The sequence below is a fragment of the Sugiyamaella lignohabitans genome, chromosome B (assembly GCF_001640025.1).
Source record: "Sugiyamaella lignohabitans strain CBS 10342 chromosome B, complete sequence".
NCBI lineage: Eukaryota > Fungi > Ascomycota > Dipodascomycetes > Dipodascales > Trichomonascaceae > Sugiyamaella > Sugiyamaella lignohabitans.
In genome coordinates, this window is record NC_031674.1 from 1 (window position 1) to 21,973 (window position 21,973).

Sequence of the window (21,973 nt, forward strand, 5' to 3'; positions counted from 1 at the left end):
TCTGTTACTATTGATATCCCTACTACAAATTTTAGGCTTCGCCTAAAATTTGTTTTAAGAGCGTTAACGCTACTAAGAGCGAAAATTTCAAAGAAATTTTCTACTTACAATATCTAGGCTTCGCCTATATATTGTTATAAGAGCGTCATTTTGCTTCGCAAAATGTTAAGAATGTTAAAGAGCGTTATCGTCCTAACCCTATTCTCCCAACTCCTATACACAACCTACTCTCTCTCTATATATCCTATATCCTATATCCTATATCCTATGTCATCTAAACCTAACTATTCCACGAACCCTATCCGAACAACTACACTCATGCAAACATCAAATCAACTTTGAAAACACTGTGAAATCTACCTGAATTTCTTGAAAAGATCCCTACCCCACTGTTCATCTGCGTGCGCTATATTGCTCTTCTATACCCCTGACTTCCTATTCAACTACCAAGAAACCACCAACTCCACTATGTCCCCAACTAAATACCACTTGTTCCTCTAATCACCCCATCGACTACTATCTTTTCTGCCGAACACCTACCATAATCTGTAGCTGCACCGCGTTTGATCTCCTTGAGGTGCATTAGTATTCCCTCCACTGATTCAAATCATTCAGGGTTTAATTAATTTTATTTTATGGAAATGAAAAAAATGCTAATAAACCAAACCTTTAAATCCAACGCATAATCCAACAGTCCGTTCAATCTCTGTCTTCGGCGGTTCGCATTGCCTCTATGGAACATGACTGTGTTTGTGTCTCTGAACCCTACTTGTTACGTGGATTGCCAACATACCAAACCGCAACAGCGTGATGGAGACCTCGTAACGTGTATTGAAATAATTATGTATAGTATAGGACTTTATTATTGCCGCGAATGATCCTGCCCGAGCACCACAAATCTCATCATCCACTATTCTGCATTATCGCTCTACATCTATTTAAGATCCTCTGATAATAAATTGTGATACAAGCCTTTGACTCATTGTCTCTATGTCTTGTTCTAATACAACTCTCTTCGTCTATTATTCAATTATTTTGGCTGTGGTCATCTTCCAGATTAATCGAAAATCCTGATTGTTACACATAATGTCCTGAGGAAGGGTTCAGTCCCTAAGGACATGGGCCCGATATATGCTCAAAGCCTACTGAGCAGACTTTCATCTTTTGAGTATCAGCAAGACCATAACCTACCTTAGAACATTGATTAATTGATATTCGTTTATTGTCTTATATAGGCATAAACGAGCGACACTGTTACATTTTTACTTTCATTCTTTAAATTAATATTTAGTTCCAGTCGAATTGAATAATTTATCCCGTGATTTTGTACCTTTGGAAGTTGATAAACTTCTGATTCAGTAAAGACCAGCGCCAAATAGTTATTCTTTAACTCAACTGTGGATGTCAGTCATCTTCAGCCAGGCTGTTAGATAAAGCGCCTTGTTTAGTCTAAACACATAAGGTCGTTGAAGCTGGGCAGTTTGTCATCTACTTCTTTTGTGCTTCTTATGAGAGTAGACACTCGTTCATGATATGAGAGATACTATCAAGGCTACCGCACCGACATAGCTTTTCGACATCCTTGAGTGAAACGATGGAACCATTCAACTAACAGTGCATGGCCGGACCGGACCTGTATTAAGGAATTTAATAGTCGACGATGTCCATTTATGATCAGAAGCTATATATCATGAATTATATTTGTATACGAAAAAGCATGATGATCAAACATCGCACTGTTACGTCCGTTACTTCTATTGTCCAAGATGCGGGATCTGCGCATCCTAATTTATGTGCATATATTACGACAGGTGCTTCAATAACCCTCACATATTGATTTGCGCCTTCGCCCTTTATTAATGTTCCATTCAACATGAGAAGTAGAGTATTTACCAAGAAAATATGCCAGTGTTTCAACCGTCTGGGTCCATTAAGCTTACCAATGTCTCACTTGTGAGAATTAAAAAGGGTATGTAAGAAAACATAACAGAGAAGATCAACTACTAACTTTTTAGGGAAGAAGCGCTTTGAGATCGCATGCTATCAGAACAAAGTGCAGGATTGGAGAAAAGGAGTGTAAGTCCATCGTATCAACTTTATTTTCACTCTCAGCAGTTGTGCCATTTCCAAAACAGGCTATGCTAACGAGTGGAAGTTCCTCACATAATAGTCATTCTAACATAGACAGGGAGAAGGATCTCGATGAAGTCTTACAAATTCCTCAGGTATTCGTTCATGTTTCCAAGGGCCAAGTTGCCAACAACGAAGATTTGAAAGCTGCGTTTGGTACCACTGATCAAAATGTTATTATTCAGGAGATACTTAAGAAGGGAGAACTACAGGTCGGTGGCAAGGAGCGAGAGGCCTTGTCCAACCAGATGCATGCTGAAATTATTCAACTTATAGCTGCTAAATGTGTGAATCCTGGCACGAAACGTCCATATCCTACTTCAATCATTGACAAGGCACTATCTGAGAGTAATTTTAACATGGTTCCTAATAAATCTGCCAAAATCCAGGCCCTAGACGCAATTAAACTCCTGATGCAAAGTAATATTATCCCTATTGTACGAGCGAGAATGAAGGTCCTAATTCGAGTAGATTCGTCAAAGGATGCAAAGAAATTTTCGGACAAAGTTAAAGCTCTGACAGCGGAAATAGATGATGAGGATTGGTCTGGTAAGTGGGAACTTACTGCGTTTATTGATCCAGGTAATTTCAGAATACTTGATGAACTCATACAAAAAGAAACAAAAGGCAGAGGCTCTGTCGAAGTACTTGACACTGCCGTTGTCAAAGAGGGTGATCAGGATCTATAATCAATTAAAATAAATAGGCATGAAGACGGTATGTAATCGTTACCAAACTCTACACTCTTGTACTAGTTTTACAATCTCAAGCAGTTGCTTGCGATGCTCAATAGTAATTTCTTCATCGGGTCGCGGGCCTATGGAAGTTCCAAGACCAACTAGAACAGTTCGATTTTCATCCGGTGATTGTCGAGATACAATTGATGCAATCATTGAAGCGTAGAGCCTACCCTGCACATCATGGTCGCTTGAGCCACCAACCAACGGCATTGGAGTCAAATGCGATAAAGGTAGCAAGTCATTTTCCGGATTCCCATCATCATCCCGATTTTCGTAATTTGCAAGGTGTGATGTTGAAGATGCAAGTAATGGGACGTAGTATATTTTACCTATACGACCGTCATAGTTGACCATGACTGAAATCTTGTCCTCAAATCCTACCGTGACAACATCGATTATATGCCCGTCTTGCAATTCAATTGACTTAGTCTTTGAAGCGGCTGGAAATTCAATCTTGTCGTTGCTCTCGCTCATATTGTGTAGTGTTCCAGCTAGATCCTGGAGATCGTCGAATTTCATCATAGCAAATTCGTCCTAACCCTGACCCCTGGATCTATGATTAGAATTATTTTGTTCTATAATATCCCTTTTCAAATCATATGATGTAAATAAAACAAAGCTAGATGACATGCCTTATATTCAGAGAATTTGTGGACTTACATTTGTCCTACTAAAGATCATCGTTAGATATAAATTGGTGTTCACTGAATTCAATGGCTTCGGATAGGCTAGGGAAATTGGAGACTATGACAATTTTCTATTATTTGTAAATATTTTTAACTTCAAATAAACCTGGACCGTTCAAGTAAAATAAACTTGAAACATGCCTCTTTTGAGCCGCCAGTCACTCGTTGCGAGCTTTCTTTGGCGCCATTGCTGACGCGGCTAGCTGCAATTGCCAGATCACGAGTAGAGTGCGCATTGCTGCATGACCATTTATTTACAAGATATCTTCCATAGATCTTCAACTTCTTCTACTTATTGTCAGTATAAACATTTGAGTAGCTGGTAATTTGGCAGTAAAGGAGTCGATTTTGAAATGACTTCTCGATATACATCAGGGCAAGCACACCAGCGGGATAGGACACAACTATTTTCAAATGTTGGCAGTTACAATCCCTCAGTGGTGATAAATTCTGGCACCAATTCGGCATCTTCTTCGCGAGCTGGTACTCCGTACAAAGCGGCTACTCCAAACTCCAAAGGACAGTATTCCGATCAAGTCTTGTCTCAGCTTGAATCTCAAAGTGATGAGCAGATTGAGGGTCTTACTGCGAAAGTGCGCATGTTAAAAGATGTATGTGTGATTTAGGGGATCGTTAATATGAGCCTGAACTGATCCGTGATAATAAGCTGACCAAGGTGTGGTATGTCAAAAATCATTTTACTAACTATTGCTTATAGATTACAGTAAAAATCGGAGAAGAAGTCCGTGATTCCAACAAACTATTAAATAATATGGTAAGTGCGACAGGTCTTTGAATGGTAGTTCTCAATATACTAACAACATTATCAGGAAGAGAACTTTGAAAATGCTAGACTAAGGCTAAAGGGTACTTTTTCTCGTATGCTAAGGATGGCAGAACGATCAGGTGTTGGCTGGAGGACATGGTTACTTTTCTTCGTCTTTGTGTTTCTAATATTTTTTTACGTTTGGTGGAGATAGCATCAACCTACGTATGCTTCCATTGTTTATTATTTTATTATTATCATTAGTATTGTTATTTTCTAATATTATGACCGGCATCTATCTTCAAAACTTTAGAGGTTCTCGGCTGTGCTTGTAACCTAGTATTTGGAACCCCTCACAAGTACAATACATTACTTTTTTACCATTTACAGTACTTGATAAGCTTCTCTGCCAGGATTTCTAGGTATTTTTGATCTTCTTCATCAAAGCCTTCTAGTTCTTGACAGTCAATATCAATAACTCCGAATACTTTACCAGAGGATTTGTCCACAATGGGAACAACAATCTCTGATTTCGTATCTCCATCACATGCAATATGTCCAGGGAATTTCTCAACATCTTTTACTAGCTGTGTTTCTCTGGATGAAGCAGCAGTTCCACAGACACCTTTGCCTATTTTAATAATTTGACAGGCAACCTGACCATGGAATGGACCCAGAATGAGCTGGCTCGAGTCTTTTGGGTCTACTACATAAAAACCAGCCCAATTTACTTTCGATAATGGACTGCTCTCCAAAGATTTGTACATATTCCATAGCAATGACGAAACATTGGCAGTATTAGCAACCCAATTGTCTTGACCTTCAAGTAATGCATCAATGGAGTCGAGCACTTGCTCGTAAGCCTCTGTCTTGGACGTATCTCCTTGAAACTTGGAAAAATCAGCGTGATGCTACATTGTTAGATAAACCAGTATTTCTGTAATACAATGATACTTACGACCATATTTCAATATTTCAATACAAGATGTCCAGAAAAATGTATTTGTGACTAAAATGAATATTTCAAATCTATCTGGGCAAGGGCTATGATCTATGATCTCGAGCGGACATGTGACTTCTCAGGGGTCATGAACCGGACTTTGCAAGTACATATTACTCTTACATCTCCTATATCCATCAATAAGACCTGAATTATCCTTAGATTACGAAGAGAATTAGTCAAAATCATTTGTTTTATGTTTTATTCTATTTTAGATTTGTTTTATGTTTTCCGTGTTATAATGGCAAGACCGGTATCTCCGCTAACCCCGACAATGCCGGCAAAGGGCATGGAAACAGCTAAGGAGACGAGACTAGAGAGAAAGAGAATAAAAAGGAATAAAATAATATATAATAGATACGAGACACTAGTTTACCGATCGCGCTTCTGTGGAAGCTTCAGAGAGTACAGGGAGGTGAACTTCAATGGCAGAGGGAGCGGTTTCCTCACCGATAACGTTCTGTTGGCCCTCTCTTTTGGAAACCACTACAGATTTGATAAACTTGAAGAATCTATCACCGTATTCTAATGCAGGGATGGCAGAAATAGTAACATGGGCATTGGACAGGCCTTTGAAAAATGTTTCCACACGCTTGGTAAACGTATAAGGAGTAAGGCAGTCAATGATTCCAAGATAATAAATATCGTTTAAGGGTTCGTTATTTTCGTTTGTTGCTCTGAACCCGCCAGAGTCGGCGTAGAAAATAAAATCGTTTCTTTCGTATTGATTCAACACCAGGTCGAGCTGTGCTAGGGCGGTAGGACTAGCTGTGGTGAGAGCTTTACGCAATTCATTCACCTTGGTCTGAGAAATTGTTGCAGATCCAGGTTCAAAAACTTGCAGAGTGTTGTCACGGATATTTTCAGTGTTTCCCTTGGTCAAGTCATGAATACCGATTAGTAGAGAATAGTCCATGATATTAAGTCGTTTGAGCAGGGCAACGTCGATTTCTAGTTGATCTAAAAATTGACGCTTCTTGGTTGGTCCTAACATTATACTTTCACCAGCATCTATCCAATTCAGATCTTTGTATACTACAGCTTTTTTGGAATCCTGTGGTTGTAATCGTCTTCCTTGAGTCGAGCCCTTGAGATCATATGTACGATGGATATCACGATGAGGAGGAAAAAGATTGTTCATTACAATGAAATGAATTTTCCTTCCAAATGGCAGCTTGACACGATGCAGTCCGTAAAATTGAGAGATCAATGTGTTGGGGTTATTCTTGACGTGGTTGTAGTAATCTTTGAGTATCTTGCGTAGCATCTTGTGTTCTGAATGGTGGATTGTTTTGATGATAAATCGATAATCTCTAGAGAAATAGAAAAAAGAGCCCGACTTACCTGGAGATCCTAGTTCAGATACAATGTACTTTGAAGTTAAAGACATCAAATAATCTGCTGGATCGAGCTTAAACAGCTCGCGAAGATGTCTGAAAACCCATGGTGCATAGTCTTTGAACTTGAAGTCGTACCTGGCAGATGGTGTCAATTCATTACCAGAAACATCAAAAGCCAGCTTGTTTTTAGCCACGAAGTCTTCATCGTTTAATGGCCTGTCGACTTTACCATTGCAACGTGATACAGATACTCGGATACCAGTCAGCATATTGTACGCAGTTACATAGTTAACATGACCTTCAGATACCTTTGTACCCATCAGAACTCTCTCGTCTTCTAGAAACTCTCTACGTCTCCGTCGAAGTTCTCGTTGAACAATGATTTCCTCTCTTAATCGTTCAATTTCAATAACAGTGGCCGAGCGATCAAGTTCTTGACCATTGGATGGAATTGGCGGTCCTGCTATGCTACGTCGTCGGGAAAAGGAGAAAGAGTTTCTATGTGAATACAAAGATAAGCGTCGAATCGAAGGAACTTCCTGTGACGAGGCAGCAGATCTCTGAGATGACAAAGAATTGCGGTTGTTGGATTGGTTACTAGTTGAAACGATTTGTTGACTTAAAGCACGGGTTGGCAATTGAGGCGGTCCCATTAATGTGGTGGGTGCAATATTTGCAGTTGCAATGGTAGAACCAGTCATGGCTACAGCTCCAGTACTATTGACATTAGGAACGGCAACACTACCAGCGTTGGATACTCTTTCTCGTACCATACTTGGTAGAGAAGATGAGGAAGATGCAGATGGATTGGGTGATCTTAGTGATGCTAATTGTTGTGCCGACACTGGAGAAGTGGGGGATGCAATGCTATGGTGGCTTCCAGTGCTAGCGCGGGAGAGGTATCGTTGGTCGTCAAAAGAAAAAGCCGAACCAACCGATGTACGAACATTCGGAGAAGGCGGGGTCGAGCCTATAGATGTCCGAACATGTGAGGGTATAGGATCGAGCAACTGTGGAGACGACTCAATTCCTGGTAACGATCCTCGAAACGTTGGCATTTGCCTTGGGACAGGCGAGGTCGAGCTACTATTAGCTAAAACATTTGCCGTGGCAACTGAGGATGTCGACGATGTTCTCGCATTGGAAGCTTGTGTTGTTAGAGGGGACTGATTGGGGCCAGAATTTGAGCTGCTATCGTTTCTGGCTGGTTTGGAAACCGATGTGCTTGTAGGGGTGAATGTTGATGCTGATTGTGATTTAGGAGAGTGATAGTTTGGTTGAGGGGGTGTAAATGGAAGCGGTGTCGCGCTTACAACTGGCGTGGTAACACTGCTATCAGATGTGGCGGTTGAACTGTTGGAAATGCTAGTAGGGGTAGATGATGTCGAAGTAGTTGAAGTTGTGCCCGAAGTTGCTTCAGCAGAATCCATAGTTGGAGCAGTCAGGAATTCGCCGTGTGCAGTGGAGCCCTCATGCTCAATACTATTACCATTCTCTGATGGCTTTTCATTAACACTCCTCTCTTCCGAGTTCACAGTCGACAATTCGTTTGCAACGACTTCTGGAGCACATGAAAGCGTTGGTAGATCCCCTTTCGTAGACACTCTCAAGCCCTTGTAGCTTGCCAACTGTGAAGATTCGTGAGGTTGACTTGCTGGCTGTTCTCGATGGTCGGCATTATCAGTTACAGTCAATAAACTATCGGCTGTTAGGGATGAGCTGGTATTGTTGCTATTTGGAGCGTCGTAAAAAGTATCACTTCCAAAACGTTGTCCTCGAGCATAACTGGCGTCGTCATTGTCGAATCCACGAGTCCCATCCGTCTCAATCTCGACAGTATTATTATCTAGACTCGAAACATCGTCTGTACCGTTGACAGGCCCATCGACATGAAAGTCACCCACGGGCAGAAAAGTCGTACTCAAACCATTAATCGAACTAGCACTGCTGGTCATCTGTCCATCTAGTGGCGCAGAATGAACTGCGATATTCGTTGATATGCTCTTTTCGTAATCACGGGAATCAACAGTCGTAGCTAACGAAGACATGGATCTCGCTGATAGCGAATTGTGGGAAAGGAAAGCGTCGTCGATGTCGTCGCTCGATTGATGCTCGTTATCCGCTACTAAGGTACCTCCGTTTGTAACAATGGATAATTTGCTGTTGAGCTTATGTTCGTCGTCGCTTCCACTAACACTTGCACCACCACTGGTGTCGGTACTTGTACTGGTGCCACTGGAATGCTGACGACTTTTTTCGCTCTCAAACGCTTCGTTACTATGCCTTTGGTATGAAAACGGTAGCTGTAGTTGAGTTACAGATGGTGAAGAAGCAGCTAGCATTTGACCGTGTAAATAAATGAAAGGATGAGCGTGTGCGTTAGAGGCGAATCACCACTCGATCAGCAACCTACTAGCGAAGGTATACAAACAGTTGAATTTGCCAGTATTGACCAGTCAAAAGATCAGCCGAATGAACAGTTCAACAAAGCCAGTATCTCAGTCAGAAGTAAATAATAGTAGTTGAACCGAGTCGAGATTGAAAGGTAGACACCAACTTGATTCGGACTTTTAAAAGTTGCAGGCTGTTTCTAAGTATAACCCAGAATTCAGCCTGACTTGCTGATAAATACGGTCTGGTGCTGATGTGACCTTGTTGGTATGAGGTCGGAACCGGTCAAAACTGGTCGAAAGTGGACAATAACGTGTGTTACCCAATCCCGCAAAACACACTCAGTCAAACCCAATAGCCCCTTATACAGCAGGCGAGAAATCGGAGGTCGACTATCTTCCGAGTTTTAGTTAATGCTACACAAATGATCGTGCGACCTGTTCTATCTAGAGATAATTGTTAGTGGATAGTTCACCGGTAGGCCTGGATGTTGAGGCATGTGCCGTCTACGAGTGGGTTCCTGATAGTGGGTCTAGGCCATGTTTAAGCGCCAATAATAAACCACATACTTTACAAAACCAAACCAAACGGAGGTGTGGAGGATGTCGAAGAAGTCGTACTGGTTTAACAATCTTCGAAAATCAATCAATAGCCAGTGTTGACAATTGTTTTCCCAGAATGAATTAACTGGCGGGATTATGTTGATGTGCAAAAAGACAATGTGTATGTTGATGATTTCCATTTCCACCTCTTTTTGGCGTTGATAGATTTCTCCTTGTAAGGCGTTGTTGTACCCTCACCCTCCTAAAGTGGGTTTCGGCTACTGTCAGTCGCTGGCTGCTGTAGCCTGATGTGGCCTGCTGTAGTCTAATGTCAGCCTGCTGCATGGCTGCTTGTGTAACCTCCCAGTCAGACCAATCGATAACGGTAAGCATGGGGGTAACCTTCCCTATCGGATCTTACTTATCAAGCCGTGCTATTGGTAATAAATGAGAGTGGCAGTGTCCCAGCTGCACCGTTTTCTATGCATGCACCGTGATTTTTAGTGTGCTTCTGCTTCTGCTTCTGCTTCTGCTTCTGCTATCTGCTGGAGCTATCTGCTGCCAAAAGCAGGGCTGGATTAGAGTTTCTCTACTTGGAAGGGATCTTGGGCACGGAATAAACCCACTGCGAGATGCTGATTGTCAATGTTTCACGGTTCCTCGGACCATTTGTCTAGCACTCTGACCTGGCTTGTACACACCAGATCCCACACCTTGAACTGCCGCTTCATATACCGCTCATATCCACCTGATTATGTGGGGTTGGTCTCAGATCCGCCATGATATGATGACCCCCAAAACCGACCCCCAAAACTCCCTCGTACCAGGAGCCTGGTTGCAGAGCTTTGCCGGGACCAGCCAATCTGGCATGGTGTGGGGCTGGTGTTGCCGCTATCCGATCTCAGATTGACCCAAAAATTAATTAAGCAGGTCCACGGCAGCAGTCGTTTGTTTGTTTTGGGACTGCCTGTCTCATTGTCGCATATCACGTTACATGCGACATGGACCTGCGCCAAGAGCACAATGTTTCAGGGTCGATGGCGCCTCCGGCGGCTGGGGCTCCGCCCCAGACCCCGCTGCTCCTCTCGCTGCGCTCGAGTCGGTTGTGTCGATTGTGCTAGCAGTCTCCTGCGAAGCGGGAGCCACAAGCTCTGGGCCAGAGCCCCAGCTGCCGGAGGCAACTGGCCCGTCGAGAACATCCGGTCGGGTTTCTATGCGTTTGTATCGGAAAATCATTTTGGCGATCGGCCGGTGCGTACAGCGATCGGAGTCTCGACCAGCCAGCCAGCCAGCCCAAATCGACGATGCGCGGCCCAGACCAGGTCGGTCGGCGGTAGGAAACTACGTGCAATGCAACAGAACCGGAGATTGTGACACGAAAGCTCGCGAAGCGAGCACAACGGGGTCTGGGGCAGCGCCCCAGCCGCCGGAGGCACAGTGGCTACAACGCGAAAAAGCATTATATAGTAATTTTATTTAGTATATCGTTTAGTAGTGCCTGATAGTGACCTCGTCTGTGGACAGGAGACCGCGAATGATGACAGTCTGGTCGTCGCCAGGGAACAGGTCGATACCGTTGTCTTCGAGGAAGAGGTCCTTGTTTTTGACAGTGATCTCGACACCTTTGACTGGCTTGTTGGTGGACAGGCGCACTTGACCATCCTCGACCTTGACCTTGACTTGGCGGTCTGGGAAGGACAGGTACTTAAGAGGTTGGGGCCAGTCACCTCCACGAGCAATGACCTTGTTGGAGTCGGCGTCTACCAGACGACAATAGACGACGTGGTGGGTCTTGGACTCTACTGGCAGGTTCTGAATGATCTCAGTGGTCTGGTTAGCCTTAAGAGTGACTGGTTTGGGTGGCAGAGTCTCAACAAGCTTACCGGATTCGATTTCGTACACCTCGACATGGAGAACAACCTTCTTCTCGTGGATGGTATTGTTGACACCCCAAATGTCCTCAAAGTGTTCACGCTTGAAATAGTCAAAAGTGGGTACCTCTTCAGCAGCTTTCTTGTCTTCTTCAGAAAGATAGTTGACGTTACGATACATTCCAATCCACACAGGGCTCGACTCTCGCTTGACGGCGTAGTAAGACAATTTGGGACGGTAGTAGAAGTCGACAATGGCCCAACTGGTAACTGGCCAGCAGTCATTAACTTGCCAAACAAGAGCGCCAGCACAGTATTCACGGCCAGGTCCCTTCCATTGTCTTCTCCAGCATCGGTAGGCATAAGCAAGACACTCGGATTGCATCAACTGAGTAGCATAGATCCAGTTGTCAATATCCATACCCTCGACCTTGATGTTCTCCATGACGTACAAGGCAAGACGTCTCTCAAAGCCGTCTGACTTGTTGTGAAGATCCATGGTACGACTTTGTGGGTACTTCTCATGTTCCTTAGTAACAAACTGGTCAACAGTCTTACGGTCAGGAAGTGCCTCCATACCAAACTCAGATACAAATCTGCCTCCAAGCTTGTACCAATCTTGATACTTTTCTTGGTTTCCGTGCCAGACATTCCACTGATGGATATCACCAATGGTTGGGTCGCTCGAAGTCTTTCCTCCCCAAGGAGATCCAGGATGGTATGGCACAGCAGGCGAGTAGTCGGCAACAAGCTCAGGAAACATCTTCTCGTAAATGTGTCTAGCAGGGAAGTTGGTTTTGAGATAGTCTGATGTAGTGTCATTGGGATCATACTCGATTTCTGGGTACGCCTCAGCAACTTGGTAGTCCTCATTGTTACCAGCATAGAGAACAATACTGCAGTAGTTACGAAGACGCTTCAACTGATCAACAGCCTCCTTTGAGACAGACTCGAGGAACTCGGGGTATCCTGGGTATTGGCCACAGGCAAACATAAAATCTTGCCAAACCATGATACCAAGTCTGTCACACTCTTGATAGAAGATATCCTCCTCGTAAATACCACCTCCCCAGATACGGACCATGTTCTGGTGCCCATCGATCATCAATTTGATCCATTTTTTGTAGTCGTCGTTAGTTAAGCAGGTAGTAAACGAATGGGCAGGAATCCAGCATCCTCCGGCACAGTAGATGGGAATATTGTTGACTTGGAAGAAGAATGTAGTACCTTCCTGATCAACTAATGGGCGTTGGATGAGCTCGACCTTGCGGAATCCAACATCCTTTTCGATAGACTGAATAGTCTCACTACCAGATACAACGTCTACAGTGATATGGTAAAGGTGCTGCTCACCATAGTTGGCAGGGTACCATAACTGGGGGTTCTCAATCTTGAGCGAGTTCTTAGAAACACCGTCTTTATCGACAGAAATATCAAAAGTCTTGTTTACAACTTGTTCACCACTAGGAGATTTGATATCCACTTTGAATTGAAGAGGCAGGTAGCCTGGTTCACCCTTGGAGCCCTCAATTTCACCCTCAATGGATACAGTGACTTCCTTCAGATCATCAGAAACTTTGGCATTGACAAACACATCACTGACAAGATAGTTATAAGTCTCAATCTTGACAGGTCTGTAAGGACCACTGGTCATGAGCAATGGACCCCAATCCCAGCCGTAATGATATTGCGACTTTCTTAATTGGACACGACTGGTCTCACCATTGAACAGTCTCATTTTACCATGAATCTTCTCCAATTGTCTGGATCGAATCAAGGCATTGGCAAAGAAAATTCGAACATTATTAGTACCGACCTTAACATCTTTTGTAATATCAACACGACCAATATGGAACATATTTTCCGAGTGAAGAATCTGTTTGTCATTCAAATAAACAGTAGCCACTGTGTCTAAACCTTCATAGACAAAATCGGTCTTTTTGCCCGATTCAAGCTGTTCGGAACTGACAGTAAATTCGGCTTGATACTCCCACTCCTCATCAGCCACCCACTGAACGAGCTTTTCATTTTCGTCAAGAAAAGGATCAGGAATTTCGCCATTATCCAACAGATCAACGTGGATCTGAGTAGCTGGTCTGCCATGCTTCGAGGCAGTCCATTTTTCAGTGCCGGCCTTACGATAAGACCAATTGGCCAAAGTAGTAGAATGAGTTGGTTTAACTGGACCAGATGTCATTGTGAAAAAAGATATTTTGTAGATAATGGGAAAAACTAGACAAAATCGAAGAGAAACTTGTCAGTTATATAGCATTTCTCCGGGTTTATGTCCACCCCTCACACCATTACCCCCACATGTCAACCCCACCCTTTGCATGAGCACTTGCAGGACACGGAGTTTTAAGCGGTCTTTTCCATAATCTCCGCACGGCAGCCACTCCATCTACCGTAGTCCCAACACCACCCAGCACACAATTTTCCCGTCTTTCTCCTGTCTATCACGGACGAACATCTTTCCGAAAAGCAGAAACCAACCGCCACATGGGATAAAATGTCTCCACACCCCCGGACTACCCCAGCTCATTTACCACACTCGACACCCTAGCCTGCATACCCTCGTATTGCCGGGGAATTACGGCTAGCCGCATCTCAACGGAGAAACCATCCCGCCTCATCAGGGGTATCAATCCAGGAAAACGCAATCGTCAATAACCGATGCCCTGCTGCACTCTCCTTAGAACCCATGGGGGAGGATCATGCCTCCGGCGGCTGGGGCTCTGCCCCAGACCCCGTTGCTCCTGCTTCGCAGGAGATGGCCAGGACCCTGGGGGAACGTTCGGTGCGTCTTCCCGGCGTCTTAGGTCGACTCGAGCGCAGCGAGAGGAGCCACGGGGTCTGGGGCAGAGCCCCAGCCGCCGGAGGCAGTGCTAAAACCCACACTGGGCCCAGTATTCACCCAGACCTGGCCTGGCAACCCTTGTCACAGACGGGCCCTAACCCGCCGCTCCAGGAGCTTATCGGTGCTATCTAAGCTCGATGATCTTAACTAATGCTGGCAGGGCAAGCACGTGGAAATAAAAAAAGCTATCGTAGACACTGGGGGTGACGTCAGGTCCGAGCAGCTGAGAGTTGGTACGGGGACGAGTGTTGGTAGGTGGAGTGCGAATTGGATCTTGGCTTCTCTTGGTTGGCAGTCTATCGACCACGGGAGCTGCCTAGCTACGCCCTGTCTCGGAAGATGACTTAGCCAATAGCATCGAGGGATGCTGATAGCCGTGCAACCGGCTCGGTGCTGCGTGAAAAAAAGTTCCATCGCTGATCTCGGCAGCACAATTAAAAAACGTGCATGGAGCACGTCTGCCAAATATTTTGGCTCATCTAATCTCTCTGTTGTTTCAAGTCGGCACTGCGTTACCAGCCTCTGAATTTCGTTTCTATCTAGAAAATATATAATCAGAGAAAAAAATTTCACACAGCACTTTACAGTTGTCAAATACAAAATCTAACAGCTGGCTGATTTTGATAAGAACTTTATATTGTGTTTAATTACGGCAACTCGCTGCTTCTTATCGGAATCGTGAACCCGAAGTGGTCTCCCGAAGAGAATTTTTTTTGATCTCACTGTCATATCTCCAGAAACCGCCCGAGAGTTCAAATGTCTGACCAACGTTCTGGCAATGAGCACGAGCGCTCACCATTGTTAGCGTACTCACCAAACGATGAGTCAGCTCCCCATCCACTACCTCGGTCATATACCATCTCGGAGGGCCAGGATGAGAACGGTATTCTAATGAATTCTGGTAATCATCACGAGACTGTGAATGATTATAATCCTTCATCGGATTCTAGTCGTAGGAGCTCTAGCAAGTTGAATTTCAATGATGTTAATTTCGGAAATAATCCGTTTAAAAAGCGTCATTTCAGTTATAGCGCTGGAGGTACGTCACCCAGTCGCCATCATAGTTTTTATAGTCAGCTTCAGCAGCACGGAAGCAGGATCTCACTAGGAGATGCTGCTGCTTTAGAACTGGATGTCGAAAGACTAGAAAATCTCCATGAAAGAAGACCGTTTCGTCTAATTGGCAAATCCTGTCCATTGCGAGACTGGAGCAGATATTGCAAAACAGAAGAGCAGATCCGTCAGATCTCACGGGCCAAAGCTATTCAAGAGTACTACTCCAAGCAAAATGATCTTATTGAGAGATACAAGGCTATTGACAGATTGTTAGATTCGGGAATTCCTCAATCCATGCTCAAAGTGTATGGTGACGATATTGATCTTGGAGCTCCTAATGGAACCACATCCAAGAAGGCTGATGACCCCCCATCGCCGCCTGGAAACCGTCAGGGAGTTCCTGCTAATATCGACGAAGAGAGCAATCTTTTAGGTGGTGAATCTCGTGAAGATAAGTCTAACATGGTCATGTTCGCTATCTATGTCAATTTTGTTATTAATTTTGTTCTTTTAGTAGGAAAGGTCATTGTTGTTCTGCTGACAAACTCGTTGTCGGTAGTAGCCTCGTTAGTCGACTCGATTCTTGATTTCTTATCTACCTTTATCATTTGGGCAAGTACAAGATTAGTTGACCAGAGGGACTGGAAGACCAAACACCTCTACCCTGTAGGTAGATCGCGTTTAGAGCCTATAGGAGTACTTGTCTTTTCTATTTTGATCATTGTGTCGTTTTTGAAAGTCGGTGATGAGGCTATTAACAAGCTGCTCGAGGGTCGGCAGGGCAGTGCCGTTGATATTGGAATTCCCTCTATTATAATCATGTCATTGACAATTGTTGTCAAGGTGTTTTGTTATTTATGGTGTCGTACTATCGACTCCAGTGCTGTACAAGCACTTGCACAAGATGCCATGACTGATATTGTCTTCAACACTTTCTCCATGCTCTTCCCATTAGTTGGCCATGCTTACGACATCTGGTGGCTTGATCCATTTGGTGCTCTGGCACTCTCAGCCTATATCATCCACTCTTGGGCTTCGACTGCTATGGAACATATCGACAACTTAACAGGATCTGCTGCATCTCCTGAAGACCGACAAGTGGTTCTGTATCTTTGCATGCGATTCTCGGACTCCATCAAATACATCACTGCACTAAATGCATACCATGCTGGAGATCGTATCACAGTTGAAGTCGACATTGTCCTCGATGACAAATACAACCTCCGTGACTGCCACGACATTGCTGAGGCACTCCAATATGCTATCGAGACGCTTCCATTTGTGGAACGAGCCTTCGTACATCTAGACTATAGACGTGGAAATTTCACTGGCCACATTGATAGATAAAGGCAGCTCTGTCTACCTAAACATATTTATTTTTCTTCACTACACTTCCTTTTTCTCTGCTTCTTCAGCGGTAGGAGCCCTGCTCTACGCTTTGCAGCTCGTTAAATTCGCGCAGAAAATTCTATATAACTCATGTCAGCTCTCTCGTCCAGCCTATTTTCACTAATAGTTTGGCAGGTTGATCCTAGTGCCATCCTCTCACCAATTGTAAGTAAAACATTGGCAAATATGAGAATGCAAATATATCATTGGCTGAAGGTAATCCTAGATTCAATGACTGCTTATTTTTAGGAATGCCGTCATCCCCAAAAGGTAGCTAATTGAAACAGTTTATACAATTTATAATAAATTATTAGACAAGTATTAGGGAGCACAGTGGTCAAATTAACAGAGTTAGGACACTTAAGATTAGAAAAAAAAAAGATATGAGCATAATGTTATAGAATTGGTATTAGTAAAAAGTGTAATTAAAGTAATATATACAGAACGAACTAACTATTAACAATTCATTCAACAATATCCAAAGTGAACGTTCACTTTTGGCATCTGAGAGAATATCGAGAGAACATCTCGCAGATCAACTGATTTTCCGATTTGCCGTGATCCTGGCAATTATTCCAGAAAAACACTGGGAAAATCAGGGGAAAGAGCGCAATCAAGTCAAATAAAGGCATGTCTCTACATCATCAACATTGACAGTGACCCCAATTTTCTATCCTATAAATTATCCAACCAATAGACCAGAATAGCCCATAGCTTGGTATAAAAAGCAGACGGTTCCCTCCTCCTGATCTGATGCGCATGACACGGCTCCAGAGATGATTGATCTACTCGCAGCTGCTGGGAGAAGTGTCGCGACAATACGCGTCTAGCCTGCCCTGGCAAGTGCAGATGGCAGCTGACGGGTGTCTAACTGGCAGTACATGAGGTTAACCTCAAGCGATACCGGAATCAGAAACCGGTCAAAGGGGCAATTGGCTTAAAAGAGAGTACAAGGCTCAGTCAGATGCCATTGTTGGACCTTCATTTGACGATAGTCAGCTGACTTAGAGTTCAGTGAGGACTGCCATTGATCGAAGACTTTGAAGAGTTTGACAAACTTTGTTCTACCAGGAACGGCCGGGAGAGAAAGTGCCAAACTGGACCCAGGTGCATACCCGATCGCAGTGCACCATTGGACCAGCAACGATGCCGGCCGGAACCCGGGTGCTGGCGCACCTACAGTGGAGACCACCAGCAGTATCGGCTTGTTTGATAGGGATTAAAGTTGGCAGTTGGCAAGACGACCACACGATACGATTGCTAATCATTTCACCAGATCCTATAACAAATAAACCAGTAAAAAAATCCTCACAAACTCCGACCACCCTCAATTCATCCCTCACAAATCCCAGCTGCTCGCGAAGCGGGCACAACCAGGGTCTGGGGCGGAGCCCCAGCCCCCGGAGGCATCACCACCCCCTTCAACCGGACCTCTTCTATACATAGAAGTTGTCTGCAAGACCCGAACCAGGTGGCTACATCCCCTACCCTAGATTTGGACACTTGTGGGTTTGGGCACGTCTATTTTTTGATCGAAGAAACGTAACGTACCTTTTTTAGCAGTAAACCAATTTGTCTCTTGTGCTTTATTTGTTCCAGTGGATTTTTTTTTCTTGTCTTCGTCACTAATATATTCTCTTGAGGGCTTTTTTTTTCAGAATACTAGTTTGATTTCCATTTCATTTTGTTTATTAGTAAAGGAAGACATTTGTTTTATAGTTTGTCTTTGCTGGTTAAATATCTCGGTGTCAAACGGGTTTGTGAGAATATTGGCTTGAATTTGGATAACGTGAATAATACTGAGTTTGAATATTAAAACTAATTGAACTGAGGTTGAAATTTTTTTGTTTTTTGATTTGATTTGATTTGATTGATTTGACTTGATTGGTTTTTTTGCTATTTTTTGATTTATTTTTTCTTTGTTGGTTGTTAATATTTTTTTCAGTTGACTAGAAAAAGTATTATATACATACATTTAAACCTACATCGATCCACTAGTTGACAGACAGAATCTATCTTTGTTGTCAAACTGATTTCTATTGTCTTGTTTTTGTGAAGTCAGTTACGATATCTACTAGTCTTTTTTTGGTTATTACCAGCTCTGATTCCAGATCACTTACTCGCCACTTCGTTACATGGGATTTTGCGAATTGAAAAGTATTCATTCCCTTAAAACCTGATTTTTTGCGTTTGATTTGTTTGCTTTGTGTTGTGTACTTCTCTGTTTCTAGTTTTGCTACCTTTGGTTTCAGGAGTTTTTTTTATTTGTTTTGTTGAACATCTGTCTTGATTTGTTTTCGTGGTAATTTATTATTTTCTTCGTGCTTTCACTAAGGACATTATTTTGTATATACAAGTGATCGTGGTGTGCTGATTCTTCTGATTTATTTGATTTTTTTTTCCCTGGTTTAACTTCTCGCCGTTATTATTGCATCCGTCATGTCGTTTTCTTATGATTATTCAGAGGCCCAAGCTCAACAACAGCAGCAGCAACAATCACAGCCTCAAGCTGCTGATATCTCTGTTTCCAACTCTGGTGAGCCCAAGGTCGAGCCTTCTTCTGTCACTACTGATGCTAGTGCTGCTGGTACTGCCGGTTCTGCATCGTCTGCTACCACTACTGGCGCTGCTGGTTCCGTTGGTTTAGATGCTAATGGAGCTGGTTCTGTTGTTCCCCCTGGTACTTCGACTTCTCCTGCTCTTGTTGCTGGCTCACCCCCTACTGCTTCTTCTGATAGCAAGTCTACTCTCTGGATGGGCGAACTTGAGCCTTGGTACGATGAGAATGCTATTGGTAAGATCTGGCAAAACTTTGGTGAAAATGTGACTGTCAAGCTGATCCGTGATAAATACTCTGGTGTCAATGCTGGCTACTGTTTTGTTGACTTTGGCACTCCTCAAGCAGCTGCCAAGGCTCTTAGTCTTAATGGCCAGCCTATCCCAAACAGTCAACGCGTGTTCCGATTGAACTGGGCCTCTGGTGGAGGTTTGATTGATAAGCGCGATGACCGGGGCCCCGAGTTCTCGATTTTTGTTGGCGATTTGTCTCCCGAAGTCACTGAATTCAACCTTTTACAATTGTTTCAATCGCGCTATTCGTCTTGTAAATCGGCCAAAATTATGACCGACCCATCGACTAATGCCTCGAGAGGTTACGGTTTTGTTCGTTTTAATGATGAGACTCACATGCAAAGAGCACTTGCTGAGATGCAGGGCTTCTTCTTGGGCAATAGACCCATTAGAATCTCAACTGCCACCCCCAAGTCGAAACCAGGTCAAAACGGTTTGGTAGGCAACTCTGGTAATGGAGCTGGTCCCAATGTCGGCGGTCCTGGCGGCTTATATCATCAAATGGGCATGGGTGGCCCTCCACCACCTGCTGGCTACTATGGTACTCCTCAGACACTAAACCAGTTCACGGATCCTAATAACACCACTGTTTTTGTTGGTGGACTGTCAGGTCATGTTACTGAGGACGAACTCCGCAGATATTTCGCTGGTTTCGGTGATATTACCTATGTTCGTATTCCACCAGGCAAGGGCTGTGGATTTGTTCAGTTTGTCCAGCGCCATTCTGCCGAAGCCGCTATCACTCAGATGCAGGGATATCCTATTGGCAGCTCCCGCGTCCGACTTTCTTGGGGAAGATCTCAAAATGCTGTTGCTAATGCCGGTCTTAACGGCCTTCCGGGCGGTCCTGGCGGTAATAATGGTCCTCCCCCTGGTGCTTACAGACCTGCCCCTCCCCCACCAAATGTGTATCCTCAATTGAACATTCCAGCACAACCTCACTACGGTCCATATGGACCCATAAACCCACATGTGCAGGGACAAGTTGATATCCACGGTCAGCAACAACAGCAACTTGGAGGTCCCATTCCTGGTGTCGCTGGCGCTGCTGGTGCTGCTGGTCCTGTTCCTGGTGTTGCACAAGTCAATAACGGAGCCGATCCACTGCTCCCACTTGGCCAAGACCCCTCTGAGCCAGTTCCTGTCGCTCGTCTTAACGAGCTCTACCTTGCTGCCCGTGACGGACGTCTGGACAGAATGGACGCTGATGGCCGCGGATACCATGGAGTCTACGCCCAATAAGCGCCCAAAAATAAAATCGGTTTCCTGCCCCATGTGAAGCAATTATTATTATTATTATTTTCTCATTGTTCTGGTTTCTACTTTTGTCTCATTCTTCTTTTGTATGGTGTTTTTGTTATTGCCGGTATCGTCATCGCACCGACCAGTCCCTTTACCCACTGGTTGGTGACATTTGATCCTTATTTCCATTTTGCTTCTGTTTGTGATGTCTATTTTATTCATCCGGTGCCTCGCATCTGCTCATACGTTTTTGTATACGTTTTGTCTATATTTATATCAAACAACAAATTCCTTACTTCTCATCTATTTTATATGGGCACCTGCCTCCGGCGGCTGGGGCTCCGCCCCAGACCCTGGTTGCTCCTGCTACGCAGGAGTGGCTACAATATGGTGTTATGTTATTACTCGACCGTGGAGGGCCGATCCCTGGTCTGAGAAACTTCGCGATACGAACGAAAATTACAGTGCATTTTCTATAAATTATGAATACTCTTCGTCAACATCAGCTTGATACAGCTCCTTGTCAGCTTCGGTACCTCCGAGAGCCTTGTAGAGACCACCATATGGATAGTTTCTCTTGACAGCAGGACGCTCGGGGTAGAAGAAGAAGTAGATCATGCCAAAGAAGGAGACAACACCTCCAATAAAGTACAGATTATATCTGACGGCTGTGCTGTCGGGAACCATGTCAAATCTGTCGGGAGACCACACGTCCGTCAGGTCAGATTGGTGATGCAGGGGTTCATTGAATTGTCTTCGCGCTTGCTGGTCGTAGTACTTCTTGTACTGATTTCTGTGGTGGTAATATTCGAATGGCACATCGGGGTAGTCTCCAATCTACAATGTCGTTAGCAACTATTCATCGCGCGCATCACCTTCTGGTACCTTCAAAGGCTTTGACTCATGACTTGACTGACTGTCCAGCTTAATCAGTTCTTCCCACTGTAACATGGAAAGTTAAGCAACACTCGTGCTATTTTCATAAATATCAACTAATTGCCAATTATGGTCTCAAGAACTGGTAGAGTACTACTTACAAGACGGTCGTCACCTTTGGTAGATGCTTGGCGGATCGAAAGAGAAGAGGCACGAAGAACAGGCGAGACCTGTTTC

The 21,973-nt window shown here is 44.0% G+C and overlaps 7 protein-coding genes across 7 annotated transcripts; 3 read left to right on the forward strand and 4 right to left on the reverse strand.

Moving 5' to 3' along the window:
• Positions 1-2,138: 2,138 nt before the first annotated feature.
• SDO1 (guanine nucleotide exchange factor SDO1) lies at positions 2,139-2,819 on the forward strand (the record flags this gene model as incomplete). The annotated part of the gene is made up of 1 exon (XM_018878881.1): positions 2,139-2,819. One exon carries the CDS (start codon positions 2,139-2,141, stop codon positions 2,817-2,819), a length of 681 nt encoding a protein of 226 aa, XP_018736851.1.
• Positions 2,820-2,858: 39 nt separating this feature from the next.
• On the reverse strand, positions 2,859-3,389 carry AWJ20_1963 (uncharacterized protein; the record flags this gene model as incomplete). Its single annotated transcript, XM_018878882.1, has 1 exon — positions 2,859-3,389. The coding sequence occupies one exon, from the start codon at positions 3,387-3,389 to the stop codon at positions 2,859-2,861; it is 531 nt and encodes a 176-aa protein (XP_018736852.1).
• Positions 3,390-4,699: 1,310 nt separating this feature from the next.
• Positions 4,700-5,089, reverse strand: AWJ20_1964 (uncharacterized protein; the record flags this gene model as incomplete). The annotated part of the gene is made up of 1 exon (XM_018878883.1): positions 4,700-5,089. One exon carries the CDS (start codon positions 5,087-5,089, stop codon positions 4,700-4,702), a length of 390 nt encoding a protein of 129 aa, XP_018736853.1.
• Positions 5,090-5,689: 600 nt separating this feature from the next.
• Positions 5,690-9,004, reverse strand: MSS4 (1-phosphatidylinositol-4-phosphate 5-kinase; the record flags this gene model as incomplete). The annotated part of the gene is made up of 1 exon (XM_018878884.1): positions 5,690-9,004. The coding sequence occupies one exon, from the start codon at positions 9,002-9,004 to the stop codon at positions 5,690-5,692; it is 3,315 nt and encodes a 1,104-aa protein (XP_018736854.1).
• A 2,079-nt stretch (positions 9,005-11,083) lies between these two features.
• On the reverse strand, positions 11,084-13,663 carry AWJ20_1966 (uncharacterized protein; the record flags this gene model as incomplete). Its single annotated transcript, XM_018878885.1, has 1 exon — positions 11,084-13,663. One exon carries the CDS (start codon positions 13,661-13,663, stop codon positions 11,084-11,086), a length of 2,580 nt encoding a protein of 859 aa, XP_018736855.1.
• Positions 13,664-15,079: 1,416 nt separating this feature from the next.
• Positions 15,080-16,726, forward strand: AWJ20_1967 (uncharacterized protein; the record flags this gene model as incomplete). The annotated part of the gene is made up of 1 exon (XM_018878886.1): positions 15,080-16,726. The coding sequence occupies one exon, from the start codon at positions 15,080-15,082 to the stop codon at positions 16,724-16,726; it is 1,647 nt and encodes a 548-aa protein (XP_018736856.1).
• A 2,481-nt stretch (positions 16,727-19,207) lies between these two features.
• NAM8 (Nam8p) lies at positions 19,208-20,860 on the forward strand (the record flags this gene model as incomplete). Its single annotated transcript, XM_018878887.1, has 1 exon — positions 19,208-20,860. One exon carries the CDS (start codon positions 19,208-19,210, stop codon positions 20,858-20,860), a length of 1,653 nt encoding a protein of 550 aa, XP_018736857.1.
• Between the last annotated feature and the right edge of the window lie 1,113 nt (positions 20,861-21,973).